At 55.3% G+C, this 27,985-nt stretch overlaps 1 protein-coding gene across 6 annotated transcripts; it reads right to left on the bottom strand.

The window, feature by feature from the left end:
* CRYBA1 (crystallin beta A1) lies at positions 1-27,969 on the bottom strand. 6 transcript variants are annotated; one of them, XM_044993918.1, is made up of 7 exons: positions 14,035-14,078; positions 12,232-12,505; positions 8,019-8,083; positions 6,727-6,845; positions 3,619-3,760; positions 1,271-1,413; positions 1-300 (listed from the first exon to the last, which is right to left on the bottom strand). In XM_044993918.1, exons 2-7 carry the CDS (start codon positions 12,260-12,262, stop codon positions 153-155), a joined length of 648 nt encoding a protein of 215 aa, XP_044849853.1. In that variant the 5' UTR covers positions 12,263-12,505; positions 14,035-14,078; the 3' UTR covers positions 1-152. The 6 variants fall into 6 exon arrangements, with proteins under 6 accessions (XP_044849853.1, XP_044849852.1, XP_044849855.1 ...); XM_044993917.1 differs by lacking the exons at positions 12,232-12,505; positions 14,035-14,078 and adding an exon at positions 27,147-27,969; XM_044993920.1 differs by lacking the exon at positions 12,232-12,505 and having other exon boundaries at positions 14,035-14,104.
* Positions 27,970-27,985: the final 16 nt, after the last annotated feature.

Below are 27,985 nucleotides of genomic sequence, written 5' to 3' on the forward strand. Positions count from 1 at the left end.
ATTAGTACCATGAAGAAGTGATGTCCCAACAGCAGTCACAGTACAAGAAAGGAATCTGTTTTGGAAGGGGAAGTGTTAGCACCATAGGGATCAGTGTGCTTTAGAAATCCAGTGAAGACGCTCTTGAAAGAGGAGAGTGTGAACACAAACATCTACTGCTGGACACGCCGAATAGACTGGACCTGGAAGGTCTGGGCGTGTGAGCCCCACTCTCTCCAGTGCTTGTAATCTCCACCGTGATGGTCGCTCTCCAAAATGTACTGGTAGCCACGGTAACCAGGATACTGGTAGCAAACCCAGCTGGAACAAACAGAAGAGTCAGAAAGCTGTTGGACTTGGAAAGGGGAGAAATCCCCTGGCCTACAAATCTAGAACTGTCGTAGGTGTATCTTGGTGAATTGCTCACCCAAACCCAGAAAGAAATCGAGCCAGATCATCTGCCTCTAAACTGCTCCTAGAAAACCAGGAGAGGAAATGACCCTACATGGCACTAAAGAAGAAAATATTCTTTTCTTGTCAAAGTGGAGTTCGTTTCCCAGCTTTGTTTGCAAATGGCTTACCCATAATAATCAGGAGTTTGTCAGTGTGCTCAGATGTGAACCCATATGCGGCTGTGTCCAACAGGACTGCAGCTTGTGGCACTTTCTGGAGTGCAACCAGCCCTCTGGCTGCTGCAGAATTCCTACTAGAGCTGTTGTTTTTTAAGGTTGGATTCCTCTGAAAAATATGCGCTTCCTCTGAGCTCTAGCTCAGGTAGAGCTGTCCTCATCTGAAAGCCCTTGGGTGCCCGTGCCCACATGCTGAGGTACTGATGTGCTTGAGCAGTGCCACAGCTGAGGGACTAAGGAAAGGGTAGAAGTGCATTGTGCCCCATGTCCATTGTGGCCTGTAGGCTGAATTCTGCATGTTCCATTTCAACAATGGAGATGGCCCTTGCTTGGATAGCCTTGGCTCTGCCTACATGAAGAGAATTTGCAAGTTGATGCAACTAGAGCAAGCCCCTCATGCAGAAACTGCACTGGCAGAAAAATGGGGTGTACCTAGTCCAGTACCATCCCCGAGTTATCTACACCTGCTGCGCTCGGCTCAGAACATCTCCAGCAGGTCTTGTGCCAGTGGTGGAGCTGGGCTCCCTCAGCGGGGCAGGGCTTTCCTTAGGCCTGTCCCTTTAGGACGCCCTGCTGTGACTGGGAATCTTCACCCACCCCTAGCCGAGCGCTGGGCTTTACAGCCAGCCTCCTGGTGCGCTGAGCTCACATGTCTCACTTACGCGCCACACTGCACCTTCATGGAGCCCACTTCGTTGTTTCCCCAGCCCATTGCCTGCAGGGAGGGGTAGTCGTCCGATAGTTCCCACTGGCGTCCCATGAAGTTCTCCTTCTCAAAGACTGTCATCTTGGACTCCTTGTGATTCTGGGCCACAGGAATAGAGCAGACAGGAGAGGGAAGCTAGCAGCATCTTGCAAACAGTGTGTGTGGTGGGAAACAGACGCAGCTTCTAGTGATGGGCCCCTCACTCCAGAGACCCCCATTGACTGGCTGTCTCCCATCTATTAACCAGGATCAGAGATCCATGGCTGAAGCAGAAGGTACGAAAACCTTATGCTAAAGAAAGGGAGGTGCAGCCATCTACGTCCCCTGCCCTATTGTGTGGGGACTCAGATACTGCAGCGATGGACAGCCAAGGGTTCTGCACTTCCCTTCCCAATCACATCAGACTTTAGCAACCCCTGGCTGTAGCTTGCCTTACACCTCTACAAAAACAACCCAGCTCATTTTTAGAGCCAAGGGGGGATCTGAGTGCATCTGAAACCCCCTTGGTGGTGCCTTACTTGCCCCTGGGGCCCAGCCCTGCTGCGCAATCACACCACCGAACTATTCCATGGAGCCTCCTTGCTTTACCCTATGCTTACAGCCCAGCATCAGCTTGGCCCTGCCAGCGGTGCTGCTGCACGCACTCCTGAGAGCGGGGCCGGGGGGCTCATCCAGCACCGCACTTTCCTGTGCTCTACACAGCACAGAGAGGACACTTCAGAAGTTTGCGGACGATACCAAGCTTGGAGGAGGTGCAAGTCCTTTGGAGGACAGAATTTGCATTCAAAATTATCTGAACAAACCGGAGAAGTGGTGTGAAGTAAATAGGATTAAATTCAACACACATGCAAAGTGCTCCATTTAGGCAGGTGCAATCCATTGCGCGCACACAAAATGGGAAATGGCTGCCTAGGAAGGAGCACCGCGGAAAGGGATCTGGGGGTCATAGTGGATCACAAGCTAAGTATGAGTCAATAGTGTAACACTGTTGCCGGAGGTGGGGGGAAGTAGAAGTGAACGTCAGTCTGGGCTGTATTAGCAGGAGTGTCAGAAGCAAGACACGAGTAGTAATTCTGCTGTACTCCAGGCTGATTAGGCCTCTACTGGAGTATTTGTGTCCAGTTCTGGGTGCCACATTTCAGGAAAGATGTGGACAAATTGGAGACAGTCCAGAGGAGAGCACCAAAAATGATTCAAGGTTTAGAAAACATGACTTGGGGAGGGGGCGGGGGGGACTGGGTTTGTTTAGTCTGGAGAAGAAAAGACTGAGGGGGGGGGACATGAGAACAGTTTTCAAGTACATAAAAGGTTATTATAAGGAGGAGGGAGGAGAATTATTGTTCTTAACCTCTGAGGACAGGACAAGAAGCAGTGGGCTTAAATTGCAGCAAGGGAGGTTTAGGAAAAACTTCCCAACTCTCAGGGTGGTTAAGCACTGGAACAAATTGCCTAGGGAGGCTGTGGAAGCTCCATCACTGGAGGTTTTTAAGAGCAGGTTGGACAAACACCTGCCAGGGATGGTCTAGATCAGGGGTAGGCAACCTATGCCACGGGTGCCAAAGGTGGCACACGAGCTGCTTTTCAGTGGCACTCACACTGCCCGGGTCCTGGCCACTGCTCTGGGGGGCTCTGCATTTTAATTTAATTTTAAATGAAGCTTCTTCTACATTTTCAAACCTTATTTACTTTACATACAACAATAGTTTAGTTATATATTATAGACATGTAAAGACCTTCTAAAAAGGTTAAAATGTATTACTTGTACGTGAAACCTTAAATTAGAGTGAATAGATGAAGACTCGGCACAGCACTTCTGAAAGGTTGCCGACCCCTGCTCTAGATAATGCTTAGTCCTGCCGTGAATGCAGGCAACTAGACTAGAGACCTCTCGAGGTCCCTTCCAGTCCTACCATTCTACTCACTGGAGTGACTGACGAGTTTTTAATCAGAGTGGTTGTATTTGCTCACTCTCCAGCTGCCGTTAGTAATTTGTTGACTCTTTAACACCAGTGTGATGGTCTCCCTGTCTCTCGTCCAGGCCTCCCCAGAAGCATCCAGCAAAGGGAAGAGTAGGCGACTGTCAGGCTAATTTGCAGCAGCTCTTAAAAGTTTTAGGCTATTTCATTCCAAAAGCAATGTGAACCCAACCCTCCCCTCCCCCTCCGCCGGCCCTAAGCCCAGGAAGCACCTTTTTGGAGGCGTGCTTTCTGCATAACTACGCTTGGCATGAAGGCAGCGGGGTGCTGGGAACCTTTGCTGCTGGGAAATGCGACAGGGTTGAAGAGGCCAGGGCCTCGCACTTACAGCACAGCAGATGGGGCGGAAGGACATCAGGCGCTCGGTGTGGTAGGCGTTGCTCCCACTCCAGGCATCCCACCGTGGGTATTCTCCCCTTTCCAAGATAAACTGCTGCCCGCAGAAGCTGGTGTGCTCATAACCAATCCAGCTGCAATGACAGAGCATAGGTCCTCCTGGGGCAGCTCTGGGCCGGGAGTCCATGCCCCAGACACAAGCCTGGGGGGAAGCAGGCAGGCCTGCCCCGTCCGGCTCCACCATTCTGTGTCACTCAGGGAGAAGGGGCCCAGAAAATCCCCCTGGGCTCCCTCGCTGCCAGAAGAGAGATGAGGCCAGGTGTGGCCCCAGCCGCCTCCAGCTGTGCTGTCAGGTCTGGCTGGCTGCAAGCTGCTGCTTCTCCTGGGCTGGGTGCCCGAGGGGAATGGTGCGCGCATGGCACCCGGGGCTGCTAGCTGTGCCTAGGGTTAGGACAGGCCCTGCTCTGATAGTCACCCGAGCTGGAGGCGGTATGGCACCGAGCTGGGTGAGTTTGTGCCAGGGCTAGCTCAGGGGCTAGGGCCTGCCCCGGGTAAGTGGCTGCTGGTTGGGCCAGGGATTGGCCAGGCTCATTACACATGCCTGGGTGTCTTCAGCACCCAGGCTGCAGCGTTCGCCAAGCCAGAGCAGGGGGAGGCTCCAGGGAATGGACTCCCCAGCTGGAGTCCCCACTTCCCCTGGGTTACAGGTGACCTGCACCGGCTCTGACAGCTCCACCCTCCTTCGCTTCTCTACAAGGGTCCGCAAGGGAGATTTTCTTCGCCTGTTTTTTTACTGTGGAAAGATGGAGACTGTCTCATGCTGCTGCTCCCAGATGTTTTGGGAGGAGTCCCGAGGGTCTCTGCTGCCTATAGTGAACCCTGCACCAAAGGGCTGGGGGAGGTTTGATCTTCCCAAGAGGCGCCAGCACGTTCTTTAGACATGGGAGTTATGGGCAACTAACACACAAGATGTTGGCTCCGCTCCTCAGTTGCTCGGGTTTTGCTCTCTTGCAACGCTGTCATGGGGCTAGTTCCCCAGACACCCCAGAGGCATCGGCGGGCTGAATTCCTAACATCAGAAACGCCGCCCCCTGCCCCGGTTCTCCCAACCACTCGCGCCTGCCTCTCTCCACCACCCCAGCACCGCCCCGCTCTGAGAGAGGCTTCCCCGGTCGCCTCTTGTGCCCATGTGTCCACAGCACGCGCGGCAGGCGAGTCTCTGTGTGAGGCCAGTACCCACGCTGCCCACCGGAGGGCCTGCACCGCACCCGGCAGACAGCCTGGATGTGATTAGGGACGGCTGCTTCTGCCCACCTCTGTTCTGCAGTTAGAGGCCGGATGAATTTCTCTTCTTTTCTGCTCCTTCAGGAGCGAGAACCTGAGCCTCTAAAACCCCCAACCCGCCCTGCGTCCCTGCACGTGTCTGCCTAGGAGAGCAGTGACTCGGGTGGCAGGTGCGATGGGGAAGAGATGCCCCTTGGTGCATTGTCAGGTTGCGCCGGCGCTGGGCCACCCACAGTCCCCTCCTGTCCTCTGTGTATTAGAATCTCTACCGGGGCTTCCCCAATTCAGCTGGATATAATTTGTGGAGGCGGGTTGTTGGGCACGGGGAGGGTTTGAGGGAAAACAGGGGGGTTTGAGGGCTGAGTGGCACGAGCCGTGTGGGCATCTGGCTGCAGCCTCGGGCAGGTGGACCAGTTAGTAACATGCTGCCTGGTTAGGGTGTGCCTCCTGCCTTAATCCCATTAGCAGTGTCAGCCTCTCTCCCCCCCTTCCCCAACCCTAACTGCAGCAGGGTTCTCACGGCGGGGCCTGTTCTCAGCATTAAGGGGCTGGAAGTGGCAGAGAAATTGTCCCTCTGCTGTGCAGCAGATTCCCCGTTTGGGTTGGTGGAGAGGGCTCCTATCACTCCTGGAGCCCTGAGTCTCTCCACGGTTTTCTGCTGTGCACCGCATCTTGTGGACCCCACCTTTCCGGGCAAAGCAATTGGGCAGGCGTCTCTTCAGAGTCCTCCGTGCTGCTGCTTACCTAGCTGGCTGTGTTGCTGAATGGTGGCAGGCACGTTGCTACCAGGCAGAGCATGTGGCCAGCACAGTGCTGTGCGACGCATCCTGGTGACTGGGCCCAGCTCTCCTGTTCGGCAGCGGACAGGCCAAGCCGATGTCATTGACTGATGGGATCCCAAGCAGTCACGGGCCCCAAGCCAACAGTCACTCTGCAGGCAGGTCGGGACTAGACTGGCTCTCCTGGGTTGAGAGAACTGTTCAGTGCAGGGCTTGCTAAGCCGGGAGGTTCCACTTAGCCATGTGGAGCACTAGCTGCAGAGCTGGAGGGGGCTTTGGTGAAAACGGGGTCATGCTGTCTGTGGGGATGCTGGGAAGGGGAGATGCCTGTGTGCAGGGCCCTCCGCTCTCCACTGGCTGCTGCCTTGAGGACGTGTCGGACCTGGCAGGCCTGGCTGCGTGAGGAAGCTGCACTGGGTTAAGCAATTTCAAAGTGACGTGGTTAATCTGGTGCAGAGCCCTGGGTGGGCACTTGCTGGGCTCACGGGGTTAGCTCACGCTGATTGGGAATGGGATTACGCTGAATCACACTAACCCACGCTCCAGATGTTGATTTGGTGTGTTGTAGGTGACCATAGACCGTAGGCCCTGGCTGCAGCTTCAGATCCGCTCTCAAAGTGAAGTAATGGGCTTAACCCCCATCTCAGCCAAGGGGTGTGTGACAGGCTCAACTTTTCAAAATCTGCCCCCATTCCTCCCTGCCTCTCGCCAGCCCCCTCCTTCTCCAGAAACAAGCCTGCCACGGCTGATGCTGTCCCTGCTGCTCACTTTAATTACCTACGTTTTCGTCTTGGTGCCATCCGCGCTCTGCTCCATCCCACACTGGGCACAGTCGTGCGCTGCAGGACCCAAAATGGGACACTAGTTTCCACCCCCGGGTAAGTGGAGCCCAGGAGCCACCTGGCTAGTAGGCCTTGTGGTTTGGCATAACGGCCAAACTCCTTCTCCTGAGGTGAGATGACAACCCGGCCCAGCCGTGCTCCATCCAGCTCCCCCAAGCCGCGTGGGAGGAGCCGGCCAGAGCTTGAGGTACTTACGCGCCACTTTCCACTTTCAGGGAGCGGATGTTCTCGAAACCGCACTCGATGATGGTGGGGCAGGCCGAGGTGAACTCCATCTTCTTTCCCTGGAAGTTTTCTTGGTCGTAGGCTGTGATCTGAAAGGAAGAGTCATCCCCTCATGAGTGTCACTGAATCGGGGGAGGGGCGTGGTGCACGTTAACTGGGTGCTCATTGACCAAGAATTAAGGTTAATGTCCCGGCTACAGCTGGACACTTCGTGGTCTGCATCTGTGCCCCTCAGTGCTGGCCCCCAGCGCTCCTGTTATTCCAGCTCTACTTGTAGCACTCAGGTGCATGGGTGGTCAGAACCGCCTTGGCCACATGGATGTGTTCTTTCTCCGCTCCCCTACGGCGCACACAGGCTGCTGGGCTCTGGCGACGAGCTCCGGACTCGGCTGGGGCATCCCCGGGAGGGGTATGGAAGCAACCACACCCCGTTGAGTGCACGGAGACGTGCTGATGCCAGGCAGGCTGCAGAGTTGACAGCCCTAGGGCTGCGCTTAGAACTCACGCTCGTTCCGCTCCAAATTCTCCAGTGCAAAGAGGATTAGGTGGAGAAAGGAAGAGCAGGGACTTTCCCGGTGCCCTGGGCTGGTGCACAGGATCATCACCTCTCCCCAGCAGCATCTGTGGAAGCAGCTTCTTCGTCCACCCCCTAGATTTACACACCTGCTTCTCTTCTTCCTTCTCACGCTCCCACCCAGCAGGCCGGAACCCCGGCTGCTCCCCGGCAAATACGCTAGCAAGCCCCCTTGGTGGCAGCTCTGTCAGACCTCAGCCGGCTTTGCTCCCAGCCACCCTTGCTCCCCTCACCTTCGCACCTCCACCGTTGGGCTGCTGCGCTTGACAGGCACACGCCTTCCCAGCAAGCGACTGCACGTGAGCATTCAAACCAGCAGTGTGCGTCCACTCCTTACCCAGGGCAGGGAACTCCTGCCACCTGACTTCTGTGCAAAGAGCCCGGGCTGCACTCAGCGTGCTCCAGCAGGTCGGCACTGGTCTCTGCCACTGGTGGGTCACCTTGGCCAAGTCATGTTTTGTTCTTCTTTCCTCTCCCCTCCCTGTTGGTCACATTTAGTGTGTGGGCAGTGCCCCTGTACGTGCAGTCCCCCTGTACGTGCAGTGCCCGTGTGTGGGCAGTGCCCCTGTGTGGGCAGTGCCCCTGTGTGGGCAGTGCCCGTGTGTGGGCAGTGCCCGGGGCACACTCAGCAGGGGCCTCGAGACCCTACATGATACAATTTATAACGTGCAGTACAGCTGGGACGTACCTTCCACGGGCCTGTGGGGCCAGGCAGAGGGTTGGTCTGAGCCATCTTTGCTGCGGGGCCGGTGCCTGAAAAGGAGGAGGGAGAAGCACAACATGACACTGGTGCAGAGCCAAACGGGCTACTTTGAAAAAGCTTTTTGGCAGGCGCTTGCTAGCGCCCACGTCCCGTCAGTCACTGGGTCACCCCTCCATTCGCTGCCGGCCCCGTGCGCTCCCCGGTGTCCCCCGCAGAGGGCGGCGTGGGGCAGCGCTGCTCTCAATGGCCACCACTGAGCATGTCTGACATGAATTCAAGTGAAAGAAAACGCACCTGGCAGCAGGCCGGGGCCGAGACCATTCCAGGACAGCTGCAACCTTGTGAGGCAACTGGGGCCAGGTAGAGACACATCCACACACCCCACCACGGTTTGGAACAGGTACAGGCATACACACAGCAGGGCCGCCCAGAGGGGGGGGCAAAGGGGGCAATTTGCCCCGGGCCCCGGGCTCCGCAGGGGCCCCCAAGAGAAGAGCGGAGGCTCCCGCCTCCGCCCCTCTCCTGGAGCCTCAGCGTCTCTGTCGGGGCCCCTGAGCCCCGCCCCGCTCAGAGACGGTCCCGCCCCGGCCCCAGCCCCAGCCTCTTACCGAGCACGTCTCTGGCGGGGCCTGAGCTCCGTCCCGCTCAGAGCGGCGTGGGGAGGGGGCGGGGCAGCTGCCTCCACTCGGCGTGGAGCTCCCAGCCCCGCCCCCTCACCACGCGGCTCTGAGCGGGACGGAGCTCAGGCCCCGCCGGAGACGTGCTCGGTAAGAGGCCGGGGCCGGGGCCGGGGGGGAGGAGCGGGACCCGCCGGGGGCGGGGCCGGGACCCGCCGCCGCCGCGCAGCCCGGTCTTCGGCGGCGGGGGGCCCCTTCTGTTCCGGGACCCGCCGCCTAAGTGCCCGGAAGGCCCGCGGCGGGGACCCCCCCCCCGCCACCGAATTACCGCCGAAGACCGGGCTGCGCTTCGGCGGCGGTCCCGCTTCGGCGGTAATTCGGCGGCGGGGGGCTCCCGCCGCGGGTCTTCGGGGCACTTTGGCGGCGGGTCCCGGAACGGAAGGGCCCCCCCGCCGCCGAAGACCCCGGGCCCCCGGAATCCTCTGGGCGGCCCTGACACACAGAAACACCCCCCCACACACACACACACACAGCAGTGGGGTTGGGTAGAGGTGGGCGAGTGCACGTACACACCCACACAGACCCACCCACTAGTGTGGTTGGGTACAGGTACACACACTCCCTCACACCCCACTGTGCTTGGAGATGGTACAGGTATATGCATGTGTACACATACACACCCCAGCGCGATAGGGTACAGGTATAAACACACACACCAGCACGATAGGGTACAGCTATACACACACCCACACCCACACAGCGTGATAGGGTACAGGTATAAACACACACACCCACACACACCAGCACAATAGGGTACAGCTATACACACACTCACACACAGTGTGATAGGGTACAGGTATAAAAACACACACCCCAGCGCGTTAGGGTACAGGTATATACACACACACAGAGCGCGATGGGGTACAGGTATAAAAACACACACACACCAGCATGATAGCATACAGGTATACACACACCCACACACACAGCGTGATAGGGTACAGGTACACCCGCACTCCCGTGCCCCAGCGCGTTAGGGTACAGGTATATACACACACACAGAGCGCGATAGGGTACAGGTATAAAAACACACACACACCAGCACGATAGCGTACAGGTATACACACACCCACACACACAGCGCGATAGGGTACAGGTATAAAAACACACACACACACCCCAGCACGATAGCGTACAGGTATACACACATCCACACACACAGCGTGGTAGGGTACAGGTACACCTGCACTCCCGCACCCCAGCGCGTTAGGGTACAAGTATATACACACACACAGAGAGCGCGATAGGGTACAGGTACACCCGCACTCCCGCACCCCAGCGCGTTAGGGTACAGGTATATACACACACACAGAGCGCGATAGGGTACAGGTACACCCGCACTCCCGCACCCCAGCGCGTTAGGGTACAGGTATATACACACACACAGAGCGCGATAGGGTACAGGTACACCCGCACCCCAGCGCGTTAGGGTACAGGTATATACACACACACACAGCGCGATAGGGTACAGGTACACCCGCACTCCCGCACCCCAGCGCGTTAGGGTACAAGTATATACACACACACAGAGAGCGCGATAGGGTACAGGTACACCCGCACTCCCGCACCCCAGCATGTTAGGGTACAGGTATATACACACACACAGAGCGCGATAGGGTACAGGTACACCCGCACACCAGCGTGTTAGGGTACAGGTATATACACACACACAGAGCGCGATAGGGTACAGGTACACCCGCACTCCCGCACCCCAGCGTGTTAGGGTACAGGTATATACACACACACAGAGCGCGATAGGGTACAGGTACACCCGCACACCAGCGTGTTAGGGTACAGGTTCTTGCAAGAACAGACAGGTTCTGAGCTGGTGGCTTAGGGGGTTTGTGTGGGCTCTAGATGCCATATGGAGATGATCCCCCACCCCACTCCCGGGTTGGCTTTAACCAAGGAAGTGCTCTGGTTGCTCGTACCCCCTGCTCTGTAGGAAGCCTGCCCTGGGTTATGTTAACCTGTCCTGGCATTTAGGGACAAACAGCTGATGATTTTCTCCTTACTGGTTCCCAGAGATGGTCCCCTGGGCCAGGAGTGCCCCTTGGAAGAGGAGGTTTCTTTCCAAGGAAGACCCTCCACCTGAAAGCCTCCTTTCCCCACCTACCCCTGGGTCTGCAGCCGAGGGGAATTCATGCAGAGGAGACCAGAGACCCTGGTTTATCTGCTGATTCATTCAAGGCTCTTTTATCTGTTAAACAAACAGGGCCATCTCTCAGCGGAGACCAGACACCTGCTGAGGCCAGGAGCCCCCGCTAGCCTGGGCAGGGTTAGTTCCTGCGGGTAGAATCAGATCTTCCAGCCAGATCTGCTGGCAATGAGCATCCCCCCCTAACGGCAGGGATTTGGGGGGTTGTGGTGTATGAGATCAGTCACATCACCCCTTCCCTGGCCTGTACCTCTGTACAGGTAATAACACCCACCAGGGATGGCTACAAGGTACCTCCACCCCAAGGGGATGCGGTGTTATCCCCCTGCTTGGTAGCACTGTTAATTGACAGCAGAAATGCTGGCAAATGGCAAATACTAAAACCTTGACAAGCGCCTCAGTCTAGCTGCACTCCTGGCTTGGCTGTTGTTTCTGTGGGTCCTTCTCACACAATTTCATTTTGAACGTCGTCATTGGGAAGTTCTGCCTACTACCTCCCCCCGCCATATGCCCCCATACAGCAGGATTGGCGCACCCCCCGATGCAGAACCAGAACCAAACACGTTCTCTCTCTTTTCCTTCCGAGGCTGTAGGAGGAAGAGCTTATAATTTGTGTGTATGTATGAGCAGGTGTGTAAGTGGGGAGGTGTACTATGGGTCTCTGTGTGTGTGTGTGTGTGTATTCCCTGTCCGGGTGTGTGCGTGTGGGTATATTCCATGTCTGGGTGGGTGTGAGTGGGGGTATTCCATGTCTGGGTGTGCGAAGATCTGTGGGGTAGGGAAGACATCTTCCTAAGTGTTTGCACAGCACCTAGTGGAGTGAGGGGGGCATGTGAGTGTTACCACGATATAGATTATTAAACGCTACAAGTGACAGCTCATCTTCAGGCAGCGCAGCCCAGGTATAACAGAGACATCACCTGCATACCCAGCTATGCTCTGCTGCATCCTCCAGGCACGGATTCCCTGCTCCGTCCACGCATCCGCTAGAGACTTGACTACTTTGCCCCTCAACAGGTAGCTGAGGTGAGGAAATCATTTCTACTGAAAATGGCAGAGCGCGAAGGAAGCTGATCCCCAGGCTCCTGGGCGGGGGTGTTAACCTGAAACCTCCCGAGCTACCTTGTCTGTGTCTCGGGCTGTCACACCCTATGTGTGACCTGCGACACTTGGTCACGGGTTTAAAGGCCCAAGTTGAGACTGTGGTGTATGAATCTGTCTTTGCAAAGGGCTCACTCCTGGGCAGTTTGATTTCAGCTCCTGGTGCTAGGCAGGAAGGAGGCTGTGTCTGCCTGGCTCTTGGAAAAGGAGAGAGAATGGATGAGGTGATAGGAAAAGTTGAAAATTCAGCCCCAGGACTCACCTAGCTCAGCCTGCACTGCTGCTTCCTCCATGTAATATCTGCCTGCTCCAGCGCCTCTGGTTATATAGCAGCCGGCTGGCCGGGGCCCCAGGCCAGCGTTTGTAAAGCAGTCAGCATTATGCTTTCTCTGAGATCCTTTCTGCTGAGCCTCAGAGATTCCAGCAGCTCAGCCCCATAGTCTGAGCCACGGGTCGGCTGTTTGCACGGCTAATCTTGGGCACAAATGACTCAACAGCTTCGTTGCTCTGGTATTTTCCAGCCTGGCAGCATCATTCTGTCATGAGACAAGCTTGGGGTTCTGTCTCTGTCCCCTCTCCCCTCCCCTGCCAGGACGCCCCCCACGGTTGCTCAGAAAGGTTCTTGGTATTTGCTTTTTCAGGCCAGTGTTTTGACTGTTTTCAGAGACAAGTCTTGCAGAATGGGACAAAGATTTTCCCCAGCAAAAGAAGAAAAAGAGACCAAGAGTGAAGGGGGGATGATACCCAGCCTGAAGCACCCCACCCTGCTAGCAGCTGCTGGGAAAGGGGTGAGTCCTGCTGCCTGACCAAGCCAGAGCGCTTGTTACCCCACATGCATGTAAAGGAAGGGAGCAGCTCTCTGGGCAGAGAAGATTTAGGGTGTGAGCTGAGTGACCCTGAGGGAGGACCCGTCTCAATCTATATTAGTACTCAGATGGCCCCATCACCATCTTGAATGGATTTACCCCTTAGATTATCCCATAAGGGGAATTATCCCCATGGGTCCGATGGGGAACTGAAGCCAAGAGAGGCTAAGTGTCTGGAGCAAGGCCACGCAGGAATCAGTAGCAGAACCAGGAACTGAAGACTGGTCTCCCAAGACCCAGGCAGGCACCCTGACCGCTGGGCTGTCCTTCCTCTCTAGGAGCCCCAAGCGGGTAAGGGCGTCAGAGCTGCACATTACCTGGGTTTTGATTTCTGTGTTAATTAACCTCCCTCCCAGGGGGAGCCGGACGGGGCTCCCTGGAGGTTTGCTGTCTGAGACCAGCTGGGGAAGGGCTCTGGCTCGGGGCACCAAGACCGAGGCAGCTGCTTGACACTGACAGAGACAACGAAGTGCATCACCCCAGTCCGTACCATTGAGCGCAGGCCTGGTGCAGTGTGAATGTCAGGCCATGAGCCAAGGCCCTGCTCAGTAGTTCCCCAGCCCCTTTCCAGGGCCATCGGCTCGCAGCAGTTGGTGCTGAGCAGAGGGGTCTCTCCAGGGTGCGTAACATCCTGCAGCACAGAGGGCCTCCCAGGAGCTCTGCAGGCCAACGCCCAGCTGCTCAGGGCGGTGCTGAGTCAAGTGGAGGAAAGGAACCTGCAGCTCAGGGCCACACATGCTCTTCTCAGCGCCTGACCTTCAGCTAACCGGGGTGGGTGCAGGCTCCCAGAATGACCCTTGTCCTGGTGGAGACAAGGGGGGTGAGGAAATATCTTTTATTGGACCAACTTCTGGTGTGGAAGCTACAGGCTTCTGAGCTTCACAGAGCTCTGCTTCCCCTCTGGGGAGGGTAACCGGAGCCTCTGAGCTAAAATACAAACTGGGCAGATGGTTCAGCGTGTGCCGGAGGAGATCCCTCCTCTTGGTGCCTTGCAGACCAGCTCGGGGGATGTTTGTGGGCTGCAGGAGACCTGCTGTGTCTTGGCAGAGCCCCAGCCCGTGAGCTCTCTGGGCAGGGGCTGTCTCTCCTGTGTGGATGCGGGGCCCAGCACAGCAAGGCCCTGCTCTGTGCTTGGGAGCCAGGGCACCCTGTTAAATACTCCCCTGCTAGCTACCAGAGTCCTGCAGAAAGCGTCTCACCAGCAGCCTGGCTTCAGCCTCACACTCCATGACTGGGGCCCTGATCCTGCCTGCCCCGGCGCTCTTTGGTAACCATAGTAACCGGATCTCTCTCTGTCCCATCCCTGCCCTGGGGTTATCCCACGTGGCCTGGCGTGAGCGGGTTTCAACTGCTGAGCCCTGCAGGCCATGAGTCCTCTGGGCTGGACAGGCAGGGCTCCTTGTGGCCAGGCCCTGGGCCAGGACATGCCAGGCCAGGCCTGTGTTTGCTGTGAGGCTGCCGGGGCCTGGGGCCTTGGCGTTGACTGCACCGAGGTGGCTGCCTGCCCTGCAGCGCTCTCCAAACAAGTGAGGTCATGCGCAGGCTGCCGGCTCAGCGCTTTGCTCCCCGCGGCACAATGCGGCCGCTGTGACGTCTGACTGCCCCTTTTGTTTGGCACTAAGCAGTGCGAGGGGACAAAGCGCCCCGTCAGCTCCACCTGGGCCTGCCTATTGTCCTCGCAGGGCTCCCTCCCCAGCCCCGGCCAAGGGGCACACAGGGGACCTGGCTCTCCCCGGCGCCCTTCGCCTGGAGCCACCATTGCCAGAGGGCTCTGGGCCCTCACCCCGCAGGAACATTCCTGGGGCGGGGGGAGCATACAGCCGTCTTTTCAACAAGAAAGCCTCCCCCTGGGGTGTCTGCCCCCAGTGCCCCAACCCTCCTCTATGGTGTCTGCCCCCACCCCTCTAAATGTCCTCCCAGGGTGCCTGCCCTCAAACTCCCCCATCTCCTCAATGTGCTGTCTGCCCCTCAGACCTCCCCCTGCGCTGTCTCCCCTGCAGGGTCTGAGCCCCTAAAGCGTGCCCCCCAAGGGACCCTGGGGCCAGGAATAAATATCTAGGATGCAGCATGTTGGGGCTGGGAGATTCCAAAATCCAGCAAGCTCTGATGCAAAAAGATGCAGCTCCTTGCTCTGGGCGTGTGGAGGGGAAATGGGGCAGCCTGAAGTCCCAGTTCGGGCACAGCAGGGCTCAGTACCGCTGGGGAGGAAAATGCCAAGCAGCAGTGTGAATGCCCAGCGCCTGCCCAGGGCTGAGGGCTGTGTACCCTCCCCCAGGGATGGGAAGCAGGCAGGGCCGAGGAGCGCGCCAGCACGGAGAACCAAGGAAGGCTGGAGGAAGAAGCCAGCCTCAAAGCGGGTTATTGCTCCTACTGTCGCAGAACTAGGGCTTGATGGTGACTTGGGCCACAAGCCCACGCAGGAGACTAAGCCCCTCATCATGCCCACATGTGGGCTACACAGTGCACTGGGGCAAGTGGGAACTGGGTGGAGGCCGGGCACTGACCCCTAAAACACCAGCCGGCGCAGCTGAACTTGCAAGGGGCATGGTCCTGCTCTCCTGGAGTGTGCCTGGAGCAATACTATAGAATAATATATTCTTGTGGGGGCCCCTGCAGGACCCGGGGCCTGGGGCAAATTGCCCCACTCCCCCCCCCCCCCCCGGCAGCCCTGGCCTGGAGGCACACTCTTGGGGCAGTGCAGTTCCTGCACTCCCCTGGCTCAGGGCTTTGCGCTCAGAACGGCTTACAAACTGCATATTACTAACCTGGGGAAAGTCTGCCCCTAGCAGGTGAGGAGGGAGAGGAATCTGTGCTGATGCACCACCCCAGAGCTGCTTGGTCTTAAACTGTCTTCAACAAGAACGATAAGGAACATGCAACGCCTGACAGACAATCACACCCTCTCACTGAGTTTGAAGGTCAGAAGAGCCTCACCCAGGGATTCTTGCATTGAGCCCAGATCCATTTCCTTCCACAATTCCTCGGGTCTGGATTTAAAGCTGTCATGTGACAGAGAACACCCCAGAACCCCTGGTGAGTTGTTAACGGTTAATTCCCCTCCCTGCTAGAAAATTGTGCCTTAGCTCTAGTTAGTTTCAGTCTGAATTTCAGCTTCCAACCATTAGACCTTGTTCTGCTTTTTGCTGCTAGTATAAAGAGCTGCCTACGATCAAAAATCTCTTCCCCAGGTAGGTCCTTACAGACCATGATCAAGTTACTTCTCAGCCTTCTCTTGGATGAGATGATGTCTTTAGTCTCTCACTCTAACGCAAGTTCCCAGACCCTGAGTCCTTCTCCTAGCAAGAAACCCATTTTTGAACCAGTTCCAGTTTGTCAGCATCCTGTGTGAACAATCTCCTCCTTGCTGCCTTAGATATGTGTGAGATCGCTGCCCTCCTTTGGTGCTCAGATGCTTTTCAGAGCACGGAAGGCCCAGCGGATCTATGGACATACATGTGCTCCAGAGACCTTCTCCTCTACTTGAGATATGGACAGTGTGCACTGAAGTCATCTCAGGCCAGACTCTGCCGTCCCTATTCATGGTAAGTAGCACCTCACTCTGCAAGTACCCTGGGGGAGTAAAGCACTACTCAGGGGAGTAACAGTGGCAGACTCTGTCCCTTTCCTACCACCTCTGTCCCGTAGTTCAACCAGCAACGCAGCTTCCCTTAATAACAGCCACAGGCTGTGTCTAATTAAGCTGCAACTTCAGGTGGCCTATATGTGCCAGCAGACTTGGAGAAGTCCTCTGTGATACACCTAGTCAGCAGCACGTGTGCAAGCGCTGCTTGCTCCCTTTTCTGACAGCAACACGGGAATGGGGATACAGGGAGTGCAGAATCGGGCCCCCTGGAGTTGCCGTACTGCTTCTGGCCACTGGAGGGAGAGCGAATCACAAGAAGTGAGCTGGTCCGTCTGTGCCCAGGCCAGGCAGCGGACACATGCGCCCAGGTGGCCTGTGGCCCTGCTGGCTGCAGAGTTTTGTCCCCTACATGAGCCACCCAGGCGCCCGCCAGCCAGACACAATGAGAGCGTGGGGGGGAGAGCAGAAAGTTTCCCTGATTGTCTTGTCTGGGGCAGGGGTGGGAGGGGATGCTGGTTCTTCAGCCTCGAGCAGGGAGGTGCAGAGGGACCCAGGCTGGGCAGATCGACGTGGGCCCGTCTGCACCCCTGTGTGGGGGACGAAGGACAATGAAATGCTCTCCGTAAAGCCGCTGTTGTGCTCCCCGTCCATTGGCCTCCACCAGCTGCCCCTCGCCTTACGCCTGGGGAAGGGGCTGTCCTTGTGCTCTGTGCTGGTCCAGCGCCCAGTGCACCGGGGCCTGATCTGCACCAGCACAATACAAATAGTAACGAACAGCCAGGAACGGCAAAGGCAAACCCGGCGCAGTGGTGGTCGTGTGCAGTGCTGGGAGCTGTGCCCTGCGGTCTGGGCTGAACCATCACGTTTACGATGGAGACGGGCAGGAATCAGCTGCCCCGGTCTCAGCCCCTGTAGCCCAGGAGAACCGGCTCCATGCTGGGGGCTGGACCATTTACAGGTCTCCCCACCAATACAGCTGTGCCTAGCCCACCCCTGGCTTCTATCCCTACCGCTGACATCAGCTCCCTCTATGGCTCCAGGTTACTGTCTCCGCCACACCCCTTGCAGGAGCCATGTGCCCATCTGGCGGGTACAGGGCACTCGCTTGTCCCTTGAACCCCACAGCCCGAGCATGTGAATTTCCTGCCCGCCCTGCTCTCCCCTAGCCAGCACAGCCTCAGAAGCAGCCACACCCTCTGCTGTCAGCTTGCCCATTCACTGTGTACATTTGCTAGCCATTTGGTTGAATTTCTGGCCATTTGAGTTCACCTCAGGTCGGTCTGGAAGACCAGGGCCTATGGGTGTCCCTCCCACCCACCCCACAGCGTTCCCCACTTCAGAGAGGCGAGAGAGGTGCCTTTTCTGCCTTGGGAATGGCACTGTCTGCAAGGGCCCCCCAAAGACTGTAAGCCGTCTCGGCTCCTGCAAGAGGCTCTGCTAGCGCATGAGTCTGGGGGACTTCCTCCTAAAAGCTCAGCTCTCCTCCCCTCTGTGCTGAAGCCTGATGCAATATCCCAGCCTGAGAGGAGCCAGCCCCTTGCAAAGGCAGGTTCCCCATGGGCCGGATCTAAGTTCTTGGGCTGGAGCTGAGGATAACACCTCAGACGGGCTGGGGTTTGCTCACATAAGCATTGTGCTGTCAGATCCAGCTGGAGCCCAGGGCAACTGGCTTTTCTAGATCCTCGGGATCCCCAAAAGGGGAAACCCTTTAGCACTACAATTCCCTCCTGTTCTAGTCGCTCCAGGTTCTCATACCCCCGACCACTACAGTATCTGAACACCGTCCAGCAGAGCACTAAGCAATGCACCCGTCACCTGTGCTTTGCTCTCCAGATCTCCCCAGGGGGAGGATTGTGCGTACAGCAGAGTGGTTTGTTTTGGAGGTTTTTTTCTTTGTAACATACGCACTGCTCCGGGTTTGGGTCAGAGACGGGTAGGAGCAGGGCCCCTGGGGAGTCTGGGGTGGCCCTGAGTTCCTGGGGGTTTGTTCCGTGGTCTGGGACTGGCCTATGGGATGCTCTGTTTGCTGCCCAGCTGGGCTCTGCTCTGGTGGTGCAAAGTTCCACGAGCCCGAGGGGTGGAGATATGGACCTCGGTCCCCAGCCCAGAGCCAAAGGCCCCTCCGGAGACGCTGAGCCCCGGCCGCTGAGCGCCTCGAAGATCAGGCCTGAGACGCGGCATGCTGTGGGAAGCCAGCGCAGAGAGCCAAAACGCAGGAGCTGCAACAGTGCACGGCCACCCCCATTCCTTACCCAAGGGCCACGGCTACTGCTCAGCTGGGAAACTGCCACTGATTTCAGTCAAACAGCAGCCTGCCCGGTGCGATCTGCCACAAATCCCACTGCTAGGCTGACCGGAGACTCGGAGCAAGCTTGGGTTACCCGTCAGTTGGCATGCAGGGCTGTTTCCCCCGTCCGATACCCATGGACGGAGAAATCTGAGTGCAGCCCCAAGGCATGTGCCCTTCCCATTCAGGCAAGGGGAAAACCTGCAGCAGCATAACCAGCTGCTGTTCCTTCACTGGAAAGCACCCAGGCACCCTGCTCTCCTGGCCAGCCCCAGCCCCGGAGGAGCTGCACCTCCAGCTGGACAGGTGGCTCCTGGACGTCTCAGCCCCACGTGCCCAAGACAAAAGGAAAGCACAACATGCAATGCTGACAAAGGCAGGCAGCTGTGTCACAGTCCCCTCCCCCACTGCAAGGCCTGTGTCTAATCTGCCTATTCAGTGCTGGGCCTGTCGGCCACAGCCCATCTGGTGGAGCGGCCCAGGGTGTTCCTTGGTCCCGCCACTCTCCCCAGCATTCAGAGGCTGAGAGCATTGAAACAGGGCCCGTTGCTCTCTGCAGCTGTGTCCGGGGGGGGATTTCTAACGAGACCTCGGGCTGGACAGAGAGTATTCCCAGGGCATGCATGTCCCTTCTGAGCACCTACGCTGGATGGGTGTGCACCCAGTGCCTCATTATGCTACTGCAAATTCAGGGGTGCACGACACAAGGCACGAAGCCACTCGAGAGCAGCAGCCTCCTGTCGTTCGAGGTAACTGCCCCCGAGGGCACTTTCATTCTGCAGTGGTGGTGCGTGCTGCAGAAATGCCCAGGTGAGAAATGCAAGACCGAGGGCTATGCCTCCCATTCAGCGCTGCGTACTCTGAGCGCAACAGAGCGAGGTTGGGCAAGCTCGTGGGGGAAGCGGCTGGAGCAGCTTCAGCTTCCGTGCTGGTTAGAGCACACACAATGGAACAGGAGGTGACAGGAGCCCGGAGAGTGCTCTAGGCACTGGTGTGGCAGGGGCCGCTGCGGGAAGATGATGGCTGGTGTGTATTTTTCATTCCCACCCTGGCTGGTAATGCTGTGCAGGAGCAAAGTCCCCTGTCAGTTCACACTGCATCAGGCCAGTTCCACACTTCCCTGCAAACTGAAATTCAGATGCAAGCACAAGTGGCAACAGCCATTCTCTGAGAGCTGGGCCCTCGCCGGTCACAGACAGACACACGCACAGGGGAGTGGAATTACTGTTTCCTCCAAAACCTGAAAGCCAATAACCCCAAAGCAATCCCAGTCTTGTTCTCTGCAGGGGCTCCTGCCTCCTTGAGTTGGCTTCCAGTTTCTCAACCCGGCCCTGGGTTTGGATCAGCCTGGGGTGTTCGTTAGGCAGAGGTTATTCCTTTCACAGCCGCCTGAAGAGCAGGTAGGATATCACCACATTCCCACAGCTGTTACTCCTTCGATGTCAGGAATGGCACTGGCTCCTCACGCCTGTGTCCATCTAGGTCAGTGAGCTTTGAGATCCTTCGCGTGATGTCCATTTAGCACAGCTGGGGTGGTGCCTCCTTCCCACTTTACTGGCGCAGGAGAACGCTGCCAGTCACTGGTGCTCTCTAGGGTGACCAGCTAGCAAGTGTGAGAAATCGGGACACTTTTTTCGGGGGTGGAGGGGGTCTAGTTGTGTATATAAAACAAAGCCCCTAATATCGGGTCACCCTAGTGCTGTTAGCAGTGACGCGGCCTGTCCGGCACGCTGTCAGTCTGGCCAGTGCCCCTCCTCCCATCAGAGAGCGTTCTGCGCTGCCGGCACTGGGCCGGGGAGTTTGCTGTTCTGGTGGATTCTAGCGTCTGCCTAGCTGAACAGAAGGCCTGATCCCCATTGTACTTTTGTGTCTGCAAAAACTGGCCCTTTTTGTCCTCTGCCAACCACTGACAATGAAAGTTTGAGGCCATTTAGTGACCTGCTTGGCCTGTTCCCCAAGCAGGCCCAGCAGAGGCAGCCTCACCTCCCGGCCAGCAGAGCAGTACAAAAGGGCCTTAGGTAAGCTGCACCTTTCAGCTTTATTTCACACTCCACTCCAGAGAAGAGACCCTTCTCAGCAGGGCACTCCAGCCCCACCCCTGCTCTGAAAGGGGGTCCCTCTACATCTGTCTCAGCATGGCTTCTAAGGGTCACCCTTTCACCTCACTGTGCCGCTTCAGCCAGTCCTGGAATACTGAATGGGTGTTTTTTCATGCATGAGCCACCCAAAGCTGCTTTAGTGTGCTTGGCAGCAGATAAAATACAGACTAAAATCCATGTCCGCTTTCAACTCCTCATTGAGCACAGGCTGCATGTGAAGCTAGAGTCAATTACATCCCTACTGGTCCTGCTCAAGGAGTCGGCATTAACTGCATGGCATAAATGGACATGCGCAGACATTACGGGGATGGGCCTCAGGGACTGAATTGTCTGTGCACGTAAGGCTCAGCCAGGACCCAATCGCTATCATAACTGCTTGAGTACAACAGGGATTTTGCCTGAATTAGCGCTGCAGCCTTTGTCTCTAAATCACTGGTACCCTGCGTGATTCTTTCTGAGCATCTGAACTGCAGGAATCCACCTCCACGTAAACTCCCTCCTGCAGCTGCATGTCGCTCCACAATCAGTTTCCCAGCGTTCCTGCCTTGGGCTTTGTCCGATCAAAGTGTATTGATTCTTCACATCTAGATGCGCTAAGCAAAGTGTGTTTCTTTGCTTTGGCCCCAACCAGGTTGGTGTGGTAAATTATTTCTTCCTGGACGGAACTGGGCAGAATTGGAGACCCGGGTCACTTCACAGGGCTGTATAAGAACTGGGTGAAGAGCAAAGAAAGGACAGACAAACAGATCTTAACGGTCTGAATATTTGTAATTAGCTCATCAGCACGGGATCTGGGTCCAAATGTCCAGGGGCCACAGCGATTGTGAAATGTGTGTAACAACGGATTAACTGCCATTGCAATTGGAACACGTTTGTGATAATGCTACCATCACAGAGCCCATTTCACCTCCTGTTAGATGGATCCCGGCAGAATCCTCAAGGTCCTGTGTTCTACAGCATCAGCTCATGGGTACCTCAGGGACGGAGGGCGCACCAGGGATATGAATGAGTTGCTAACTGGCTTTGTGAACTTGTCGGTTTTCCGCATCTTCACTTGTTCCCCACCGGCTCCCACACGGGCACCGGTCAGCTCTGGGTCAGCTGTTTACGGCAGCCCAGCACCACGCCCCTGCCAGTGGGAAGAAATGGCTGATGACACTTCTCATTTTCCGAGCCTTCTGGTCAACTTGGTGGGAGTTGCTGGTGACAGTGCCGATGGTCCCAATTTATCTGCAACGTTAGCTGTGGCAGTTTCATGGTTGCACCGCCTGTGGTTCTGCACCTTTCCGACTGCCTCGGTCTCCTCCCCGTCCGTGCTCCACCAGATTGCCACAGACAAAAGGGTGGAGCTGGAGGGAGTCCGTGTCCTTGAGCGTCTGCAAAGTCTGGCGGCCAGTGAGCAATTGCAGAGGAAGTGTGACCTCGGTCAAGGACCTAATGTCTGGCCTGAGGGCAAAGCAGCATCCAAGAATCAGGAATAGGTGATGCAAAAACTCACCAGGCAGGAGGCTAGAACTGCAGACCAGAGCCCCTTCTCCTCCCGCTGATGGGCTCCATCTTGCAGGCCTCCTTGATGCTGCCTCAGGAGAGAACTCTCTTCAAACCACAGTCTTCTTCAGAAACGATCCCAGCGACGCTTCCCCAAAGAAAAGCCCGACGTCAAATGCAAGTCTGGAAACGGGGCTAGAACTCCCTGGCTTTAGAACATACCCTGATCTGTGGATTTATCAGCCTGTGGTTACATTGGCAATGGCCATTGCAAACACACAATAGAAATACACGTGTACAACAGACTTGGGTAACAGCTACGCTACAGAACTAATTGCTACACACACCACAAGGGCCATTTAAATGACTGCTTTAACCACATGTTAGGTGGCCAAATCCCTCGGGCCGCCTTGAGCTAGATGCTCCTGTCTCAGAGGCGTGCAGTTACCAGTCTTATTCACTCACTGATCAAGCCCAGAGTCCCATTTAAAACTCTGCCCCTAAATTCAGTTCCCGGAGTTCTCCAGCTACTTTGACTGGCTTTGCAGAACAGGCTTGCTGCCAGGAGCAGAGGTCTGTGCTGCTTCGGGTAGCAGGGATTTTAAATCTCGCGGGAGGCACTGGGACAGTGGGGTAGCCAGGTTTTCAGTGTGGGGGGAGCAAACATAAAAAAGGCGCCCTCCCTTGGCTCCTCCTCTGGCCACGCCCCCCGACCGGACCACCCCCCCACCCCCGCTCACCTTCCCTCCTGCGCCGCCGCCTGTCCCCGGCCTGCTCCCAGCGCTCGGCGCGCTCCACGCGGGGCTCGCCAGCCAGGCGGCCTTAAAGGCACAGGGGCCCTTTCGCCTCCCCCCGCCCGCCGCATTAGCAAGGGGCGGGGAGAGCTTGGCCGCCGAGCCATGAGCCGAGGAGCCGACCCCCTCGCTCCTCCGGCTGCATCTGCTGCCCCTGCATGGCTCCTCCGGCTGTGCTGTTGCCAGAGCTGGCCGGCAGGCGCCGCTTCCGCACCTGCCGCCCCACAGCTCCTCCATCTGTGCTGCTGGCAGCGCCGGCTGGCAGGCGCCGCTTCCGTGCCAGCCTGCCGCTGCCGCCCCACGGCTCCTCCGTCTGTGCTGCTGGCAGCGCCGGCCGGCAGGCGCCACTTCCGTGCCTGCCACCCTGAGGGGAAGCGGCTGCTTCCACTGAACCCCGCTAGCTACGCTACTGCACTAGGACCTGGGCCTCTACCTCCCTCATGCTCCTTTGGAAAGCCCAGTTCTGGCCCTTAGGTTTCTGCAACTATTTCCAGTTTGCATTGCCCCACTTCACCAGGGTATTTCTGACCATGGCAGGGCTGTATCAGTCCCTGAAGGTGCACTGGCTGCACCCGATAAGCTGCTTCACCTACATGGGAGATGTCCCGGTTGCAGGGCTACCTGCTCCACCGCCCAAGTATCAGGCCATGTGTCTTTACCTATCCTGGGGTCGGATTCCACAATTCTCCCACTCCCAGACTAGGTGCTGGCATCCACCAGGCTTACCTGGAGGCCCGGCTGAGTTCTGGTTCTTCCCTTTAGGAGTCTGTGCCCAGTGGAGTACCATGACCAGGGTGGATAAAAATCAATGATTTAAAAAAAAAATTGGATTTTTTTTTAATTTAAATTGGATGTTTTTTATAAAATGGCTTTTAGAGGAAAAAACCTATCTAAAGATAGTTTTAATGAAGATACATTATAGCTCAAAGATCTCTCATCATGGACTAGGGATTATAAATTCTAATTCTATAATATAAGCCAATATATTCATGTCATGTTTAAGAAAAGTTTTGTAAATGAATTCCACTAGTTCATGGATTAGGGACCCAATTTTATGGAGTTCCATATAGATTATTTAGGTTAATCTTTCTATTTACCCAATGGGACTCGGTGCTCAGTCTACACGATACCATTAGAGATGCCAGGTTTTGCAGTTCTCAGACTGTGGATTTGTGTCTCCAGAGATAACATGCTTGTAAACAGCAAAAATGTTTTTAAATAAATAATATATAGAGGTGAGAAATAACAGACCTCAACCCTATTGTCCCTCTGCAATGTGTGTACACAGAGTCAATCCCTTATCTCTCTCTAAAAGTGCAAAGTTTAAAAAAGTCCAATAAATAGAAGATTGTTGGGGGCGGAATAGATGTGGAGAAGGAGAAGACGTCTGGAGATAAATGTGAGAAGGGAGGGACAGGCAGCAGAAACAAAAGTGAAACTGATTGAGCAGCACATTCCAGAAGTCTTGAGGTCTTTCTGAGTGAAGCCTTCATTGATTTGAGATCTGCCATACCATCCTCTCACTAGAAGGGAAAACCCATAATGGCAGCAGGCCATAAGAGAGACCCAGTTTGGGAATAAGAACCATTCAAGAAATATATGTTTGCTGATGATGTTTTATAGAAAGTCACACCAGTGAACTGCTGGAAGTCACTTAAGTACTTGGATTCAGAGATTGTTGAAGTGATAATCTCACTTTTAACAGCAGTAGCTTCTTCTGCTGGTGTAGAAAGAAGATTTTCTTCCTTTGGACTAGTTCAGTCCATATTGAGAAATCATGTGGGACCTGAAAAAGCAGGAAAGCTTGTTTTTCTTTTCCAGATTATGAACAAACAGGAAAATGAAGGTGAAGATGCCTGAGTTAGCTACAGAAGCCAATATTTTAAGTTTCTCATGTTGACCTGGCTGACATAGTCAATTTAATTTTTGTTTTTAAATATTTAATTTAACTATTTTAGTTAAGAACAAGCCTGATTTTAAAAAACTTGAACATTTAACTATATTCAAAATTTCATATGATTGTTTTGTTAAAATATTTTGTTTGCTGTTGAAGATAAAAATCCAGAATACATAACATTGTTGTTTTAGTTAAATAAAACAGTTTAAATGTCTGTCTGGTGATGTTCTCTTCCTAATACGGCATGGCAAGAAAATCCTCCAAATATTAATGATGAACCTGTTGAATTGGAGATAGTTCACCTCCCAATGACTTCAAAAATATCTGCTTCAATTACCTTCGGTAAATGAAATAACCAATCAATCATTCATTTTCTGATACAGCTGTAAAACTAATCTGAAAAATTTTCAAAATAAATCACTTAAAAAATGTATAGTGTGTACCTTCAAAAAATGAAACCTATGTCTATCTCTGAGTTGTGAAGAATATATTCAGATTATAACAACCAACAAGAATGCACTTTTATGTAAAAATCCATGATTAAATGGAGTCTTCCTGACTAGTGATTTAAATCAAATCCACCCTGACTGCGACACAATAACCTTCATAGCCAAAGGGCTGCTTATTTCAACCAAAGGAACAGATCATAAAAAGATTTGAAAAAACAAACTGTCTATACCATCAGAGGGGTAGCCGTGTTAGTCTGGATCTGTAAAAGCAGCAAAGAGCCCTGTGGCACCTTATAGACTAACAGACATATTGGAGCATGAGCTTTCGTGGGTGAATCCCCACTTTGTCAGACATATTCACCCACGAAAGCTTATGCTCCAATATGTCTGTTAGTCGATGTGACAAAGTGGGACTGTTCTTAATGTTCCCTCTGAATACTGTGTGGGGGCCTCAGTTTCTGGCCGACCCTCTGTCTCCTGGCAACTAATGGGCAGGCCCTTCCCCCGTGCAAGGGGATGCTAAAGGTGTGGGAGAACAAAGAGATCAAGTGACCTCCTGGCCCGGGAAAGAGACAAAGGCCAGAGAGGAGGGGCTGGGGGGGGTTCAGTCTGGAGCTGGCTGGGGATGAGGAGTGAGGGCAGACGGGGTTGTCTGGCTCGCTGGGTCCCAGAATGGACCCGGCCGAGGGGTCCTGTTCTCTGTACCTACAAGCTCTGTTTTAGACCCTGTTCCTGTCATCTAATAAACCTCTGTGTTACTGGCTGGCTGAGAGTCACGTCTGACTGCGAAGTGGGGGTGCAGGACCCTCTGGCTTCCCCAGGACCCCGCCTGGGCGGACTCGCTGTGGGAAGCGCACGGAGGGGCAGAGGATGCTGAATGCTCCAAGGTCAGACCCTGGAAGGTGAAGCCATGTGAGCTTCTTGCCCTGCAGACAGGCTGCTCCAAGGGAGAGGAGGCTCCCTAAAGTCCTGCCTGGCTTTGTGGGGAGCAGTTCCAGAGCATCGCCCGGGGACTCTGTGACAGTCTATAAGGTGCCACAAGACTCTTTGTTGCTGTCTACACCATGTTGGTCTTACCTAAAGGCTTCCCACCTCCGACGGTAACCCAGGCAGGGGTGTCCTCAGACAGCCCCAACAGTAGCTTGTGTCTCAGCCGGACTCCCCCCAAACAACTCTCCCACTCTTGCGAGTTGTCGTTTTTGAGCTGCTAGAGTCCTGCTCGCTCGTCTGTGTTCCTGGGCTGCGGCCCTTATGGAGATACCTGGGCTCAGCAGGAGATGGAGTCAGAGCCCTCAGAGCCAGTGGCTCTACCATTGTCCCTTAACAATTCTCAGGTGCTTGCTGAGAGGTGGCTGCCTTATCTTGAGCTAGTCTTTCACTTCCTGCTGGCTTTTCCTTACAGCCCTCTAGGAGCCCAACCCAATATATTCACACCGGGACCATCCCAACATCCAGTGTCTGTACATCACTCCAGAGACGCTCCGTCTCCATCACAGGCGCCTTGGCTTGTTTCCTTTGTTCTAAGATCAGACTGGTTTTGCTATGCTGTGCAATTCTAGCCAGATGGACCTGGATGTGCTTTACAGAGCTCAGTGGCCCCAGCTCTGCACTGCAGCCACCTCTGGGGAAGACCACAGCAGCTCTTTATGACAGGACATAACAAATACACACTGTATCTAACTGAAACTACAAATGATTGTATTTGTTACCTTACCTGTCCTGCGCCAGGTTTCTGTGTGGCCCATCCCTGTCGTATCTGAGCACATTAGGGGAATTATTTTCATGAGCCCCCAGGAGGCAGGGAAATGCTGTTATCCTCAGAAAGCCAGAGAAATTAAGTGAGTTGCCCCGTGTCAAGGCTGTGGGACAGCTGGAGAGTGTACCCTGATCTCATGGGCTCTGTGGCAGGCCCCGAATCCCAAGGACGATCTGCCTGGTCCCCTTCTCGCCTTCCATTTGTGTGCGCATGTGCAGGTATGTGTTTGTACCGGCAGCAAGTTATGAGAGCCAGTGTGAATGTCCATGTCTCTGTGTGTCATGCTGGCCAGTACGGGGCTGTGTGATACTATATGGGGTGTGTGTGTGTGTGTGTGTAGCTTTCCACTGTATGTGAGAGTGCGTGTAAGGATAGCTGGAGAGTGAGTTTGCAAGACCACTGTGTGTGTGTAAGGCTGGTGTGAGTGTAGTAAGGATAGCCTGTGTGTGTGAGGCAGGCTAGTGTAAGTGTGTGATGTCTAAGGCTAGTTGGTGCCTCTGTGTGCATGAGCGTGTAAGGCTGGCTGGTGTCTTGTGTGTGTGTGTCTGTAATGCTGGCCGGTGTGTGCAAGTGAATGGCAAGGCAGAATGTGCAAGTGGTGTGGGTGTGTGTAAGGCAGAGTGTGCATGGCTATGGTGGATAAATGTGCAAGGCAGAGTGTGCAAGGCTGTGGGGATGCAGGGCTGGGTGTGCAAGACTGTGGGGAGTGCAGGGTGGTCTATGGGGGCTGGGTCTGCATGGCTGTGGGTATGCATGGCTGGGCGGTGCGAGGCTGTGGGTGCAAGGCTGTGGGGTGA

Source organism: Mauremys mutica, chromosome 19, assembly GCF_020497125.1.
Source record: "Mauremys mutica isolate MM-2020 ecotype Southern chromosome 19, ASM2049712v1, whole genome shotgun sequence".
NCBI classification, from domain to species: Eukaryota; Metazoa; Chordata; order Testudines; family Geoemydidae; genus Mauremys; species Mauremys mutica.

Bases quoted from the DNA above. Each gene is read 5' to 3' on its own strand.
- CRYBA1 (XM_044993917.1), bottom strand. From the start codon at position 27,216: ATGAAAATAATTCCCCTAATGTGCTCAGATACGACAGGGATGGGCCAC. The intron at 8,084-27,146 runs GTAAGGTAACAA...CCTCCTTTTCAG, and splicing joins AGAAACCTGGCGCAGGACAG to GCACCGGCCCCGCAGCAAAG. The intron at 3,761-6,726 runs GTAAGTACCTCA...CTGTCATTGCAG, and splicing joins CTGAAAGTGGAAAGTGGCGC to CTGGATTGGTTATGAGCACA.